We start from the raw sequence: 16,646 nt of genomic DNA, 5'->3' as shown, positions 1-16,646 counted from the left end.
TTCACCTTCCGGAACAAAGAGCTGGCTCCGGAAACGGACAATGAGAAATCCGTGAGGTAAGCCTACATTTGAATGCTGTTTCTCAACAAAGCGTTCCTCCTCGGAGCTCGCGGTCCTTTGTTGCCGAGAGAGAGCGTCTGAGTGACAGATCAATGGAGAGACGGTGTGATCTCATGTCCAATGCAGCCCCATTTACTGAACAGTGGATCTCATCTCTCCTGCTCATCTCCCTCTTTTTTTCTCTCTTTCCCTCCCTCCCTCCCTCCCTCCCTCTCTCTAGCCCCTCCCTCCCTGTCCACCTGCTCGCGCTGACTGAGAGACTCGTGTCTTGTGATGTTTGCAGAAAATGTTCAGCTGCTATGTGAGCCCGTCGTCTCTCTCAAACAGAAACCCAAGACTGAGAACAGGAGCCAAGCTTGCCAGAGTTTCTCACGCATCATGTGAAGCAGTCTTTCTTTCTTTCTCTCTCTCTCTCTCCCTCGCTTAAACACGCACAGAAACACACAAGCACACACTGAAATTGAATATTATCTACAGACAAAATGAATGTTAAACATGAGACAGCAAGTCTATGGTTTCTCAGTCTTCAGACTGCCTCAGTTCCTTCAGTCACAGCAGCCGTCTGGACACACACACACTCTGAACACACACACACACACACACTCTCTGGACACACACACACACACACTCTCTGGACACACACACACACACACACACACTCTCTGGACACACACACACACACACTCTCTGGACACACACACACACACACTCTGGACACACACACACACACTCTGCCTCTGTTCGCTCAGTGCGGACATTTCCAGAGTGAATGGATCCCAATGAAAAAGCACTCAAAGACTGAGACTGGGGGAGAACAGCCCTTGAGCTAAATTCTGTGTCTAGGAATTGATAGACTGAGACAGATCATTTGACTTTTTAAATGTTGATAGACTGAGACAGATCATTTGACTTTTTAAATGTTGATAGACTGAGACAGATTATTTGACTTTTTAAATGTTGATAGACTGAGACAGATTATTTGACTTTCTAAATGTTGATAGACTGAGACAGATCATTTGACTTTTTAAATGTTGGTAGACTGAGACAGATCATTTGACTTTTTAAATGTTGCCATGGTTTTTTTTTCTTCTCCGTCCCTCATGCTGACCCTTCTTCAGCAAATCCTGTGAATTTCCGGCGCCACAACCCCACGACTGGTACTAATTCTGTCCAGAGGTCTGCACAAACACCCAGAGACTTATCCAAACACAGCTTTTCACTTTGGGCTCAGTTTAGTATTATATTGTTTATTTGAGTTGTTCATGGTCCAGTGACAAATAAATACAAGGCCCAGCGTTTTGAGAAAGGTGATTTGAAATCACAATTTATTTGGAACTTTCTTTTCTCCCCCACCCTTTCCAAATGACATTTCTTTATTTTCTGTCTCACAAAATATTTACAAAAAGGTCATTCCATTAGTTTCTTTTTTTTCCTGTCAGTGTTTTCCCCGTACAATTCAAAGACTGCTGCCCAGTGCTTTTTCTTCAGATATAAAAGTCCATGAAAATGTCCGCTGATTCATCTGGCCCCTCAGAGAGGTGGGTTATTTTCCTTGGTGAAGCTCACTTGTGAAACTGCCACAAAGACTTCCCCTCTTCCAACAGGAAGTCTGCAACAGGAAGTCACGACAACATCCTCAGCCCTGCACAGGCGCCGGGCATCAGCTGTGGGGACCATGTTGGTTTCCTGAACGAAGATCATCTAGACTCAACTCAGACTCAGATCTGGCCAGATCTCTGGAGTTTGGAGTTGGTGTGAGTGTCCATGGGGTATGTGAGGTATCCATGGGGTATGTGGGGTATCCATGGGGTATGTGGGGTATTCATGGGGTATGTGGGGTATCCATCTGGAGCCTCTTGTCCAGTCTGCGGCGGGTGGAATGCTCGGAAAGGAAGCACTTCTCCCTATGGTCTAGTGGAGCTAAAGAGAGAGATGAGGTTACTTGTCTGGCATCAGATGGTTTTCCCTCTCTCTTGCTTTTTTTATTCTGCTGGGTGGGGCTTTGTGGGGAGCCAGTAAAGGCCAGGAATTTGCAAACCCTGCAGCCTCCAGCCAAGAATGGAGGAGAAGACCTCCTCAGGCAGCACAAGAAAATGTGAAGATCTTCATCAAAATATAAATTAATAAAGTTAATAAAATACCGGAGGGAAAGAAGGATTTCATAATGTAGAAATCAAAGAAATGGCGTCTCCACCATGTTTCTGTGTGAAAGTGCTGACGCCGCGGGGCTCCTTTAGCCATGGTCCTGCATAGGAAGAGATGGGCGCGCGTGAGCCTCTGCAGGCTGCCAGTGACTTCTCTAAAACAGCTGAGGAGATAGAAAATGACTGAACTCTCATGAAGTCTCTCCATGAACTGCAGAGCAATGGGTGGGAGTTCCATGTTGGGTGAATTCACCTGCGCAGGAAGCGCTCCTAACCTGACAAAAGCAGCTGTGGCATTTACCTTGAGTCACGGGAGTATACTTAACTGGAACAAATGTAACAGAAGTTGTATAAAAGAATCGTTTTTAAAAGCACACTATTAAATCAGGCTCATGCATGGACTTGCTCTATCAGCGGTCATACACGAAACAAAACCTGTATTTTAGTTATTGCATGTCTTCCAGCTTCTGCAGTAATAAATATAACACCTGAAATGAAAACCTTCTTGGAACATAGATACAAGACGCATCGTCGATTACAGTGCTTCCACATGCACTATAGGTGTGAAATACACATCTCAGATTTCAACATGATGCTCATTAAAAGAGGAACGAAACGAAGCAAAACCCCGCAGTTCCCGTAAGCCACAGTATCAAGCAGACCTGGACGCAGACAGTGTGCAGTTAGTATTTATTTCAGTTCAAATAGCATGAGTGTTTTAGTGAGATTGATTTTAGCTTGAAAAAATAGGTGACGCTGAAGATGTTCAGGAGCTGAAGTTGGGGCTGGGTTGACCACAGAGGCGTATCTAAGAGGATCCGTGGCCAAGGTGTGTTAGCGTGGGTTAGCGTGGGTTAGCTGGTGACATAGTGCTTGGTGGAGGCCTGTCCGTAGAGGCTGTAGAAGTCAGGGTGGCGGTGCGTCTGGGAAGCTTCAATCCAATCGCGCACGGGCATCGAGGGGGTGGGGGGCAGGGCCGGGGGGTAGTCACGCGGGCTCACGGCCCAGGGGAAGCTTCCAGAGCGCGGGTAAGGCGGGTGGGAGCGGTGGCCGGACACGGAGGGAACGCCTGAGCAGTAGCAGTTGTCCACTGTGCACATGAGGATCTTACGGCCGCCGTACTGGGGCAGCACGGCCTGCTGGGAGCTGGCGCCCCCACCGCTGCCACCGCTGGGGTAGTGCGAGGAAGGGAAGACCGAGCCGGGGTGGTGGAGGGGCTGCGAGCCTCCGCCGCCGCCGGCACCCCCGACCGAGCCCCTGCCGCCCTGCTGCTGGGCAGACCCACAGGCCCCAGCCCCGGGCTGAGAGGAGTGGGGCTCTGGAAGAGGGGGCCCCATGAAGGACTGTTTGGCAGCAGAGCTGGAAGATGAGGACGAGGAGGAGGAAGATGGGTCCCGGCCACTCCCACTGCCCTCTGGGAAGGCGGAGGAGTGCCTGCGCTTCTCAACTCCAGAGCTGCTCACGCCACAGACATACGCTGGCACCGACTGCAGGAAACCAGCAGGAGCAGAGAAGGGGACTGAGGGAGGGAGAGAGAGAAAGAGGGGAGAGAGAGAGAGAAGAAAGTGAGAGACAAAACAAGAGAGTGAAAGAGAGAGACAATAAAAGAGAAGGGAGAAAATGAATTTATGAAAAAAGATAATAAAAAAAAGAAAGGATACAGAGGAAGCGGGAAGACATGGTTATGAAAACAGAATGAGAAGAGAATTTACATACTAAAGAGGGCAAAATATGAATATATCTGCATGTCTTTGCATTGGAGAGTTTGATGTTTAGACTACTCTGATTAAATGTTTAATCTTGAATCAAAGGCAGGACATTGGCAATGTCACTGTGCAAAAGACACATCATAAATATAATACACATATTTGTATAGCGGTAAATATTTAGACTTTCTATCCACACATAAAAGATCCCCCGCTTAGATTTTCTGCCTGGAATTACAAGAGATGTAATTTGATGGGGGAGGGAGACTCTGAAGGCAAAGAGGATGTGCAGGTTCTGACCAGATGTCAAGGTCACACTGATCAATTGTTCCAGAAGGCCCCCAAGCAAAGCTCCAAGTGCTTCCCATGGTTGCACTCAACATCTAAACAGCTGGTGCCTCTCCCTCTTCCGCACAGAAAATGTTTGAGCTTGTTTTTTTGGCATACCTTCTAGCATTTTCCGAAGGTTCTTCTCCTTCTTGGAGATCTCGGTCAGAAAGAGCTTGGAGCTGAGGCTGCCCACTTTGTGGGGAGGTAGGGCGGTGCCCACGCATGACTGCGACCTGGCACACAAAAACAGCAACAGGGTCACCAAAGACGGAGAGCTATCTCAACCAAATACCCCTGATAGTTTGAAACATACATGCATTGTGAAGAGAATCACCACTTCAAACTATTATCCTAATATTAAATTATACTATAGTTATATATACAATTTAACAGCCATACCATAATGAAGCCACATATCATCTTACCTGTCCATTAGAATCTTCACTGATTTTGTAGTCTGAAAAACATGAAAAACAAGGAAAGTTATGCCATTAAGCAAAGATTTTGGTTTTTCTATTCCAGTGCAGGATCTGTCCTCAGATCAGTAAGACAGCATGTGCTGTGATTCCCCTTTAGCAAAAAGCATATTTTGGGAACCTTTCAGTGTCCTGCTCTGGCATAAATGAGATGCTTGTGTTGCCAGCAAAACACGATCAACAAACACGAGACACAAGACGCTTCAAACAGCAAGTGACACGGGGATAAACAAACGTGTCCTCAGACAACACGCCACTGATCCCTCTTCAATGACAATAGCGATGCCTGAGCTGGCTGGCTGGCTGGCACACATTTGATGTATTGCCTTGTTTAAACTGTAGCCGACATGAGCATAATTACCCAGCAGCCCAGCTGTCGGGCCGGTGCAGAGCATGAATAATCTCTATCTCCATGAGCCGGGGACGCGAGATGTCTGAGAACAAAGGGGGCCCCGCCTCCTCATTAGCTCTGTTTTCACCTGACGCAGAGTGCTGGCATCTGGGGAGCTCTGATTTACCTCCGCCGGCCTTGCCCAAGACCTCCTCCTGGAGGACCTCCAGACAGGGCTGCTATTCCCTTGGCAAAGCATCCTCTCTTCTCTGCTTCCCTGCTCCCGTGCGAACCGTGTTGCCTCTACTGACTTTTGACTCCACGCCTTTTGACTAATCCTGAGCTGCCGCCAGGTTGGCTTTGGGTGAAAATGTTCTAGTTCATTCTAAGGTAAGGACCGGAGAGGGCTCTACCATTGTACCCCTGTCTTTAAACCAACAGTGTTCTTCAATCCTCTTACCAATTAGGCATCATTACCAAACTCAGTTAAAGTAGGCCACGTTGTAAAAAGCACCAAAAGGGACTACATTTACCACTAAATGTACTATAAAACTAAATTATTACTCAAATGTAGACAAATCATTTTTCCCATGAGCACCTCAAACTGAAATCCCATCATGCAATTCACCATGGGTCTAATGTGAACATGATGAGGAGCTACTACTCTGTCAGAAGGAGAATAAGGACATGATTGTTCTTTGAAGACTGGGAAAGAGATTCTAAATGCGTGTGTCTCTGTGCGTGTGTGTGTGTATGTGTGTGTGTGTGTGATTGTGATTGTGTGCGTGCATGCTTCTGTGCAGGCGGACTAGTTCAGAGGTCAGGGAGAGTTGAGAAGGCGGTCAAATGGGAGTTAACATATCCGCATCAGGGGAACATTAAGCAGATGACCAGAACACTGCCTCGTGTTGACGGTCCAACAAAGCAAATTCCGACATGCAAAAAGAGAAAAACAGGAAGTGAAGCATTTCCAGTGGAGTTCTTCATTTCTACACAATTTATAACCGGATTAAGTTGTAACCATAATTTAAGTGACTGATGTGATCTTTCACAAACAGTACACCCCAACCATCCTTTATGTTGGAAATGTGAGACAGCTGTATTTTGGGTAACAGTGAGCTTGTGTTTTAGTTCTGTTACATCACAGAGAGTACACCAAATGGATTTTTCCTAGCAAGGTGACAGCCATCAGCTTTTCTGCCAAATACTGCAGACAAACGTATCAAGCATTCAGTTCATTAACGTGGTCAATGCTAACAGAGACTTTGAGAGTAGTCAAATGTACACGGGTCTCACCTTCATGAAGTTGATGTCTTCGGCTTTGTCGAAGAGGGCCTGGGCGGTCTGGAGCAGCTTGTGGGCGTCCTGCTGCCGCTGGCGCAGCTGCAGGCACTGGGCAGAGTTCTCCTGGCAGAAGCGGGCGTGGGCCTTGTCCAACGCCGCCACCGTCTTCGCCAGGTCGTCCTCCAGGAGCTGCTGCATCTTCTGGTACTGCAGCTGCACCTCCTGCTTTAGACGCTCCACCTTGCTCTGCTCAGGGGAGGGAACAGAGGTCAGGGCACCGGTCAGCTAAATCCACATCTCTACTTCCTGTACTTAGACTTTTAATCACTGAAGAATAGTTCCATGTAGATCCATTTTGGAACCTACTTGTCAATAAACTTTGACAAGTAGGCTTTCAGCTCTGACAAACACGTTCTTTTCTGAACTCTTCACACTAACAAAGGCTTCTTTATACAAAAAATATTATACTTAAACACCATATTTGGACAGCGCTTGTGTGGGACACTAAGACTATTGCTGAAACTCCATTTTAGACAGTCATACCATGTCAAAGCATGTTTTCAGAGATCTAACTAACTAACTGATTATAAATGAAGGTTTTTGTACTATTACTAGTATTACTATTCCTGTCCCTTGTTATGACAGAGAATTAATGGAATGGAGATTCAGCGATTCCACAGACATTTTCCTGAACCTCAAAAATCCTTACTATCCCTTTAAGGTTGCTAGGCAATAAACTCTCCCAACATCTCAAGCAATGGCCTTCTGCCATTCAAAGTCCTTCAATCATTCATTGAGATAACTGCACACAACCCCTTTTAAGTAATAAGAGTTCATTTTGGCTCCTCAAAATGATCACGTCAAAGCAGTGTTATTTCTTACCTCCACCAGACACTTGTCTGTTTCCAGTTTGTAGAGCTGTTCTTCGATGTCCTGCGAACGATCATCCAAACGCTCCTGCTGTTTCATCAACATTTGCTAGAGAAGAGAAAGAGAGAAAAACACAGAAGAAACCGAGAAAAAAACTAAATTGTTATGGCAAATCCAACACACCATCACCAACACAAGCACTGCAAACATGCCCTGGGCAATTACGTGCTATTTTATTGAGCAACTAGAAGTGTTTTTTTGTCCATTTTGTCCTGTGTCCTGTCTTGGAAATTGGCTAAAAGCTCTGGCTCTATTCATAACTCATGATGTACTGCTATGGCTTTTCAGATGCTGTCTGCCGCTCTAAAGAGACTTGGGAGAAAATACCCACACATTGTGTTTAGTTACTCCACACTGAAATGGGAAGGGGGTAGGCAATTTTGTGTGTTCCCTCCCCCTTCTGCGCCCCACAGCTCTCTCTCTCTCGCTCACACACACACACACACACGTACACACACACACACACACACACACACACACACACACACACACACACACGCACACACACACGCACACGCACACTGCTGTGAGCCCAGCCAAAGCCTGGTGACTGAGAGGATTTTCCCTGTGCCTCTCAGACAGAACAAAGACCAAACTCAGTCTGCAAACAGCTCAGCAGGCCTGACAGAAGCTTGACAAGGAAAGCACAAAACCAAATGAAAATGACTTTTAATTTCAGAAAATGTTTCACGTCACAATAGGCAAGGGGGTTAGTGGCTGGTGGGGGTGGGGGTGGGGGTTATAGAAAGGGAGGGGGGAGGCTGCCATGGTAACAAAGCTCTTTTTTGCATTTGTGCATTTTTGCAGCAGAGGCAATGAGAGGGGACTGAGAAAGATGGATGGCCTGAAAAAAAAAAGAGTAGGAGAAAAAGGGGGGAAGCACAGTGGTGCGAGAGAGGAAGGGGGGCAGGGAACACAGGTACCAGAGAGCTGGAATGTGTGTGCATGTTTGTGTGCATCTATGCGTGTGTGTGTGTGTGTGTGTCTGGGATGGGTTCTGTGGTGTGGCTAAGGTGCAGTCCTACCCCTAATCAGAAGTGAGCTGACAATGAGCTGATGCACATCAACACCACCAGGCACTCTCGGCTAAACTGGTTTAACTGCATTTCCAGAGCCACGCAGGTCCTTTTCAGTCGAGCATAAACTCAGCTAATTACTATGTTCATGTCCAAGACACTTTGGGTATATACACACACAAATACAAACACACACACACACACACACACACACACACACACACACACACACACACACACACACACACACACACACACACACACACACACACACACACACACACACACACAAAGAGGGAGAGTGAAAGAGATGCTGTTGACAAGACTCCTAAATGGGTTTCATCCATTGCTGCGATCGGGGAGTAGGATGCTGGCTTGTTCTTTCAGGAGAGATGCTCTGCAAATCGATTGGACTGCCGAGAGCTGGACTTGATGAACATGCCCATTAGAGGAGAGGCCTGGTCAGCTGAGCAGTGGGAGCACGAGTCTGCCTGTCTGTCTGCCTGTCTGTCTGTCTGTCCGCCTGTCTGTCTATCTCCCACTCCATAGCTCATGGGCTGGCTCGGGGCCATTAGCTCAGAGACCCAGCTGGATGTGATGTGTTCACCTCATGATGTTTGTATTCCCATGCTCTGCCCCAGAAACAGGCTGTTAGGGAACATGTATGAGTATCAAACAACCCGGTTTGGTTTGGGTAAATGTGTATGAGCCATGGGTGGAAGGGAAAGGGAGCAGGGAAAAAGAGGGAGAGAGGGGGAGAGAGAGAGAGAGAGAGAGAGAGAGAGAGAGAGAGAGGGAAAGAGAGACAGAACGAGGAGGGAGAGAGAGAGAGAGAGAGAGAGAGAGAGAGAGAGAGAGAGATGGCATGAAAGGGAAAGTACAGTACTTCTACATGACAGGTGAACAAACATGGAACTCTCCTAGGACCAAATATTTCAAAAGACACACTGCACATCCACACACAAGCCAACAATCCTGCTCCAAAAGTCGACGGTCAAACGCCCGAGAGCATTAGAGCATTAGGTTGCATAAGCGAATCCCCACTTCCTGTCCAATCTCTGCCTGGCATGGACCACAGGACCAGCTGAGTGCGGTCAGCCAGTGTAGGTGAAGCTGAACTAGTGGCATATAATCTATCCACTGCATCCCTCATTATTACATTACATGCTGAGCCAATCACACAACTCCAGCTCTCAGGGTATTACATCAGTATTAATATTGTGCTATTTCAAATGTTTAAGCAGTACACAGTACAACCGAGTAGTCCCTCAGTATGACAACACAATTAATGCAAGCAGCCTTGACTTGTTTTATCATTTTAAACAAGAACCTAAAGAACCTTCAGCTTCTATAAACCCTTCTGGCAGAGAAACAGAGACAGTTCAATTTTGACTTTGACAGTTTGTTCCACACCTACTACTAGACACTGCATAACTTAATGAAATGGCAATGACCCAAACATACATTTGACAGCCAAGGTGCCATGGCCAACACCAACCCAAGGGAGGAAATAGACTATTGGTATTGGGCAACTGCACATCATATCATGTATGGCAAATCAAAGCCAGTGATTACTGTGTGTAGCAATGGCCCATATTATCCCCAAAACACGCAATGAATGTTCAAGTTTCCTCTTCTGTACAGTTGATGGTACAATGTGGCTCTTTGATCTTATGCTTGATTATTAATGGCGTCGGCATACTCTTTTCACTTACAGTAAGTAGCATTGACTGTAGACATTACATGAGTGTCCCCAGTTAATTATTGATTATGTGGCTGTCTCTGTAAAACCCTCTGGAGAAAACATTTAAGGATACGTGAATTCCCAGTATCTGTTGTTCTCTACTGACATAGGCAGTCCATAAGGCAATATCTGTCTCTGTAATAACTGCATCTTTATCTGTGCAGAGAAAACAAGTGTGGCCCATAGAATTGGAACATAACCCAAGTTTTAGGCAAACATTTTTGTCCTTAATAGTTAGGGGGAAGGAATATATATATTGATTCAGTTGAGTGTGTGTCGTGATCCCTTGGCAAGTATCATATCAAATCATATCATGTCAAAAATCAATAGAAACCTTTTAATTTTTTTAGCATTAACATTGTAAATGTGCGCTGAACATAGCTTGGACTGAACAAAGGACTCCCTCACATATTCACTTGAATCAGGTGGCCGGAATGCTTAGTAATGCCAAAGATAAATTCCTATTCCCGGGAACAGCATGAGCATTGCACTCCACTGACTACACAATTACTCAGAGGTGAGGAAACACAGTGATGTCAGAACGCAGACGCACGCACACGCATGCACAAACCTCCCCTCTTCCTAAGAGCCTCGTGAATCTGGATTCACCCAAATTAGTCAGCGTGTAGGAGAAAGACAGGGGGATTGAGGGATGCAGAGAAATGAGGCAGAAATAGCAAGAAAGAGAGAGAGAGAGAAACAGACTGAAAGAAAGAGAGAAAGAAAGAGAGAAAGAGAGAGGGACAGAGACAGAAACAGAAAGGAAGGGAGGGGGTGTCTTTGAAGCACCAGGATCTAAGGCTATGACCTAATTGTACTGACTGATGCACTCCGGCTGCTGGCAGAGGCCTGCAGGCAGGAATCTAATACCTCTTGGCAGGGGCGGGGGCTCTCTGTGCCTGGCCCTTGCTCCTCACCCCGGGCCTGGGCTTGGGCATGGGCATGGGGGTTGGGGGTGCCTGAATGGTCACAATCACTGTCATCCTCAACTATCATCTTCCACCACGGCAGTGCTAGCCCAGGGTGCTGGGGGTCGCCCGTGGCCTGCTGTGGGCCAGCCCTCAGACTCCCCCAGCATGCCCAGGAGCAGATGCACTTAGCCCACTACGCCATCCATCACCCACCTCTCACATTCATTACAGCCTTACAACAACAGTGGCAGTGCTATTATGGACACAGCCATGAGGACTCACCATTTTAAACTCGCGTGTATAAAGTCAGCTTTCATAATAGTCATGAAGTAGCATCTATGTACACACAATATACAGGCCTAATTCATGCCATTTGCCTCCAAAGAATGGTGTATAAAAAAGGTGTACCTTGAAACATAAAAGGTGAAAAGTAAAACCAAACTGAACAGTGTGCTAGTGTTTGGGAATATATTCACAGTCAACACAAAAAACACACACGCACACCTCCCTTCCTCTTTGGAGCCTTGTGAATCTGGAATCACTCGATTTAGTGAGGTTGAAAGAGAGAGCAGGAGAAAGAGAGGGGGGTTGAGGGCTTCAGAGAAATGAGGCAGAAATAGGATCACAGAGGCAGAGAGTATATCTCTGAACATGTTGACTAAATGCAGACTTCACCCAAGCCAAGGGAAATACAAAGATGCCTATGGTCCCATGAGGCAGCACGGTTCCTCTCCCCTCCATCTGTGCCACAAAGAGAATGAGCCACCTCACTTCATTTCCCGGCAAAACCCCAGCCCCCTCCCTCGCCAAACTACCATGCTAGGATGCACCTGTGTAGGACAGATAAGGCTATGTGGAGGACTCTGGTATGTTCACAAGTCCATTTGTTTATCACTTCAATGCAAGTTCACAGTAAGGGAGGGGGTTGCTGGCATGGTTGATAAGAGAAAATATATCCAACTCACAGAAAGAAAGAAAGAAAGAAAGAAAGGAAGGACAGACAGACAGACAGACAAAGTGAAAGAAAGAAAACAAACAGAAATCAAGGCACACGGACAAGGAATATCAGTATGAATCTGATTTGAAGCTAAATCAAACACTGCACTAGCCTTTGGCATCTAGAATTTTGAGATCACATGGAGGGTTAAGATCATCTCCTTCCTAAAGGCATTCACCATCCTCACACCCAATACGTCTGCTCGTCAGGGTGGGGGTATGAAGCTAACTGACATTGAAAAATGACATTCTTTCCCCAAAGGCATAAATGTGGCTTTTAATAAGTACCATGATGTTCGTTTTAACCTAGATTCTTCCATCCAGCTACATCTAGCATGTCCAGCTACAAAAGTGGTCTATAGAACTTCTTAGCAACCTCTTTCATAAACATGTATGCCATGGGACATGGGGCATATAGAAATAATTAACAAATACATCTTTTAAAATCTGATTGTATGTGTACATACGGTGTTGCTAACTTACCCTGATGTCATGTCGTCTCACGTCAATATCACACATGGCGTGTCCATGATTGGCAGCACACCTGGAGAAACAGCAGTACTGGCAGACTGCCACCTGCTCCGTTTCGCAGTGATACAGTCTGTATTCGTCGTGTTGGGGGCAAGTCCAAGCCTTCACATCCTCTACCTCGACCAGTAGATGACCGGGATTGGACGACGGCTGCTGCAGATGTGTCTGTACATGCGACTGGCAGCAAGGTGCGTTACACCGGAGGCAAACTTTTTGCGCCGGCATTGGAGGTCCTCGTCGACAAAGGATGCAGTGGAGTACAGTGGGTGCTTTCTCCACGTTTATAGCATTGAATTTTTCAACAATATTTGACAGTTTGTGGTTCTTCTCCAAACTCGGCTTCTGGCTGTAGGCATGGTTGCACTCCGGACATCGCACCACGCTTGTATCTTTGGACCAAGCTTCATTGATGCATCCTCTACAAAAGTTGTGTTTGCATTGTAGTTGGATTGGCTCTGAGAATACGTGCAAACATATAGGGCAGATGAGCTCCTCCTCAAAAGAGTTTTTCCAGTTTTCCGCCATAGTCATCATTTGGCTTCGTTCCCCTTTTAATCTCAAATTACTCAATAAATCTCTGGGGTTTTAGTATGGCATTGCACTCCTTACAGACTCCAGAAACGCTCCCAAAAGCCAGACCAATTGTGGATGGATGGACTGAAGGATGACGGTTGTCAGTCATGTCCGTACATTAAACCATCGTATTTGATGTAACGTTAGCAGTTGTAGTAGTGAATTCCAGTGACTGTGACTTTTTTATGACACCTTTGTCGTCTTGGTTTGGTAGACCAAAATGGTTTTACCAAAACAACAGCACCAACTAGTCAAAAAGTTACAATTCCAAGTCAAAACCAGAGCTGGATAAGGGCCGGGTTTAGGTAACCCAGACACAGCCTACTCTGTTTTGACCAATGCTAATTAAAAGGCTGAAAGGCAAAAGAAATGACGCAAAGCAAATATCGCCAACGGCTATTGGTAAAAGTCGATTAGTAGGCTGACGCTTCAATACCAAGGCACAACGTAAAAATCTCGATAACGCTTTGGTGTAGTGATTCCAATGTTAAAAATAATGACAGGGATACGGATCAACGCGTCTTCCTATCTCATCTCCTGTTCGCCTCTCTTGTAATGATAGTAGGCAAGTAAGAGGACAAGGTGTGAACCTTCTCCACTAAACCATGGTCTAAGTTACCAACCAAACACCGCATTTAACCTAACGAACACTAGCTTTCTCAACGTTTTACTGTATAGGCCTATGCTTAAACATGGCACATCAAAAATACATCAACAGTTCTACGTGCGCACGCTTACCAAGATCACTTTGACAAGCATGCCATGTGTGCGTAAGTAAGCGAATCTGGATAGACTTGTGACGAGAACGTCATAAATACATGGTGACGGAAATGTCATAAAATGTTTTTCACATTCGACAAACAGGCTACTCATCGGAAAGGAAGCAGGGTTTCATTCTATAAAGCCAAGGCTATAGGTGATATTACATGCAGCCAAGACTACCTTTCGCTCTACAGTTGTCGAATACTATCAAAACAACACCACACGATAAAAAACAAAACGGTTAAACTGGTTTAAATGTCAAGTCTAGAAACACAATAGTCGAACAAGGCCATATGCTACATAATAGATTAAAATAACTATTGGTCACCAGTCTATTGTTACATGTGCTATAAAACACAAAATAGCCATTGGTCTAAAGTCTATTGTTAAATAATAATAACACGCCCCCCATTATGCTTATTAACAATAAATAAAGGAAAGTAGCCTACTTCGTAAGCGCACAAGTTATGCATAGCTATGTAGGCTGTATGCCATCATTGAATTTTTGGTCACTCTGCCATTAACCTTACAGCCTGCCAATGTAGCATATGCTGCTAATTCAGATTAGCCATGAAACACTCGCAGAGCAGAACATTATCCTTCGTTTATGTTCAGATAATACTATCGTATGTTCAGTTCAACGTGGGCAACATACAAAAAAAACTAGTCCCAACCTATTCATCTATCCTTCGCGCACTAAACTACTCTGTATTACAGCATAATGTCACCATGACTACTAAAGGCTAACTTTAACCTGTCCGACTATGACATTAAACTTACAAAAATGTGAGCTTCATAAACCTTTTTAGTCTTAAAGGGGACGGCGCCGTTTGGTCCTCGTTATCGGTTTCTGTCATCAGCCATCTTGTGTTCCTTTTTAAAAGAAAAAAGGACGTTCGTTCGTAGTCTCTTTCCTTATCTGTTTACGCGAAATCAAAAAGCAAAATCAGTCACGTCTCGTCGGATCCGCGGACCTTAGCCAACATTAGGGATAATGGTATTCCAGAGCTTCTGCTTCGCCTCTTGGCCTAGTATGCGCGAATCGACATTCGTATCCGTTCAGTCCGTCTGCCTGTTATTATTTATGATTTCCCCCTTTCTTTCAGCCTTTGATGAACGGAGGAATCATAGGGAGGAATGCAAGCACTGGACTGCGAGTCCAGAATACAGCTGGCGTTACTCCCTCCCTAAAGCGAAGCACCATGGCGGTCACGTGATATGCCAAAGAATTGATACATTTTAACTGGAGGACTCAAGGAAGGAAAGGGCGGAGATTAAAGAAAATTCAAAGGGCAGTAGCATATGCGCTCAAATTTGGAAAACGGGCTACCGTAATAGCCAACAATTTGATATAAGTACAGCCTGTAAAAGAAACGACGTAGCTTTGTTACACTTTCAGATTAAACCATATTGCAAGCTGCTATTTGCTTTAACCAACTAGCTTACTCACATAGGCTGCGATGAAACTGCTAAATCGTCTAGGACTAGGTAGTATCCTTACTTACATGAAAACAGAGTACTGGCCTGATTGATTAAAACCGATTTGGATACATATTTGCAAATATTGTAGCAAGAGGGGTCCTGAAAGATTCAGGGAACTGAGTGCTGGAAGGGGGAGCTAGCTGGAACATGCCGAATGGTATAGGTATGTGAGATTTAGACTACGCATGCTGATATTTTCAGGGGCCTATACCATTTAAAATACCGTACTGTGCATAGTGGGCTTACTTTGGTGATTTGAAGTTCGGTTTGGGTATGGGTACATTAGCTTGCTAGCTAGCTCACTGTTTTGTTCATAGAAACAGTAGTGTTTTCTTCTTCCTATGAACTAGCATAGTCCATACTGTCATATATCTGGTTTTGTGTATGGACTTGTAAGATGTCTCTCTAATTTTCTCTACTTGATGAAGGTGAGAATCTACCATTTTTAGTAAAGTCTTGCCCCTGGTGAAGTAGCATGGTAATACATCAGGGGAACCTACCAGCTAGATAGCTAGATACACTACATTTACGTGACAATTATTAGTGACCAGTGTGTATTAGATTCAATTATAAGAAGCCAGCTATTATTACGGTCTTAGAAAGTTTTAGGGTGCTCGTTAAAATCAGCAATCCAGTGACTTTGGATTAAGCCCAGTCTACACTAGTTCTGTGTCTCACCTAATGGACATGGAGTATGTTTAAAACTTTGAATTTTCCAAACTCATCTTTCACAGCCTCTGATGTCCAAAATCCAATCAGGGCAGCATTTTCCAGTGCTTTCATTTGGAAGCTACAATCACTACCCAACTACCCTACAATTCAACTTCTCAATTTTTGAAGGCCTTAAAGTCATTTCTGTTATCATCTCATCCTTCCTAAGGATATTAGTGCGGAATTTTCCTCATCCTACCACTACATACTAAGCCACTCTTAAAAGGGAAACTTTTTCAATCTGGACCCTATGTTTAGATCTTTTTGACCATGTTGTCAGAACCTTATAATAACAATAATAATAGTAAAACACAAGATCACCAAAACACACTTGCTGGATGTATACTATTCAAAATTTAAATCTGAAATAAAATAGTTGTCTATGTATTTGAGGAGTATTAACGCCCTCTAGTGTTTATGAAAGGAGAAAACTGTATTTTCAGTATTAACAGTAAAGGGCTCAAAAGGTGTTGTATTTGAAATGTTTCTGTGATTGGAAGCAATACACATTAAAGTTATTTGTGGGAAATTGATGATGAAATGTGTATGTATCTAAAACAACATACTGTCAACCCTAACCTGTCTGATCGTCTCAAACTAGGCCCACACCTTAGCCTGTGCACTCCATTCCTCCATAATTGATCTCTGTTCTGATTCTC

General features: G+C 44.9%; 1 protein-coding gene across 1 annotated transcript; it reads right to left on the bottom strand.

The window, feature by feature from the left end:
* Window positions 1-1,356: 1,356 nt before the first annotated feature.
* On the bottom strand, window positions 1,357-15,037 carry trim8b (tripartite motif containing 8b). Its single transcript, XM_012837143.3, has 6 exons — window positions 12,412-15,037; window positions 7,214-7,309; window positions 6,344-6,577; window positions 4,666-4,697; window positions 4,358-4,473; window positions 1,357-3,723 (listed from the first exon to the last, which is right to left on the bottom strand). The coding sequence occupies exons 1-6, from the start codon at window positions 12,991-12,993 to the stop codon at window positions 3,059-3,061; spliced, it is 1,725 nt and encodes a 574-aa protein (XP_012692597.1). The 5' UTR covers window positions 12,994-15,037; the 3' UTR covers window positions 1,357-3,058.
* Between the last annotated feature and the right edge of the window lie 1,609 nt (window positions 15,038-16,646).

This window comes from Clupea harengus, chromosome 23 (assembly GCF_900700415.2).
Source record: "Clupea harengus chromosome 23, Ch_v2.0.2, whole genome shotgun sequence".
NCBI classification, from domain to species: domain Eukaryota; kingdom Metazoa; phylum Chordata; class Actinopteri; order Clupeiformes; family Clupeidae; genus Clupea; species Clupea harengus.
This window is presented reverse-complemented; position numbering and strand designations above follow the sequence as displayed.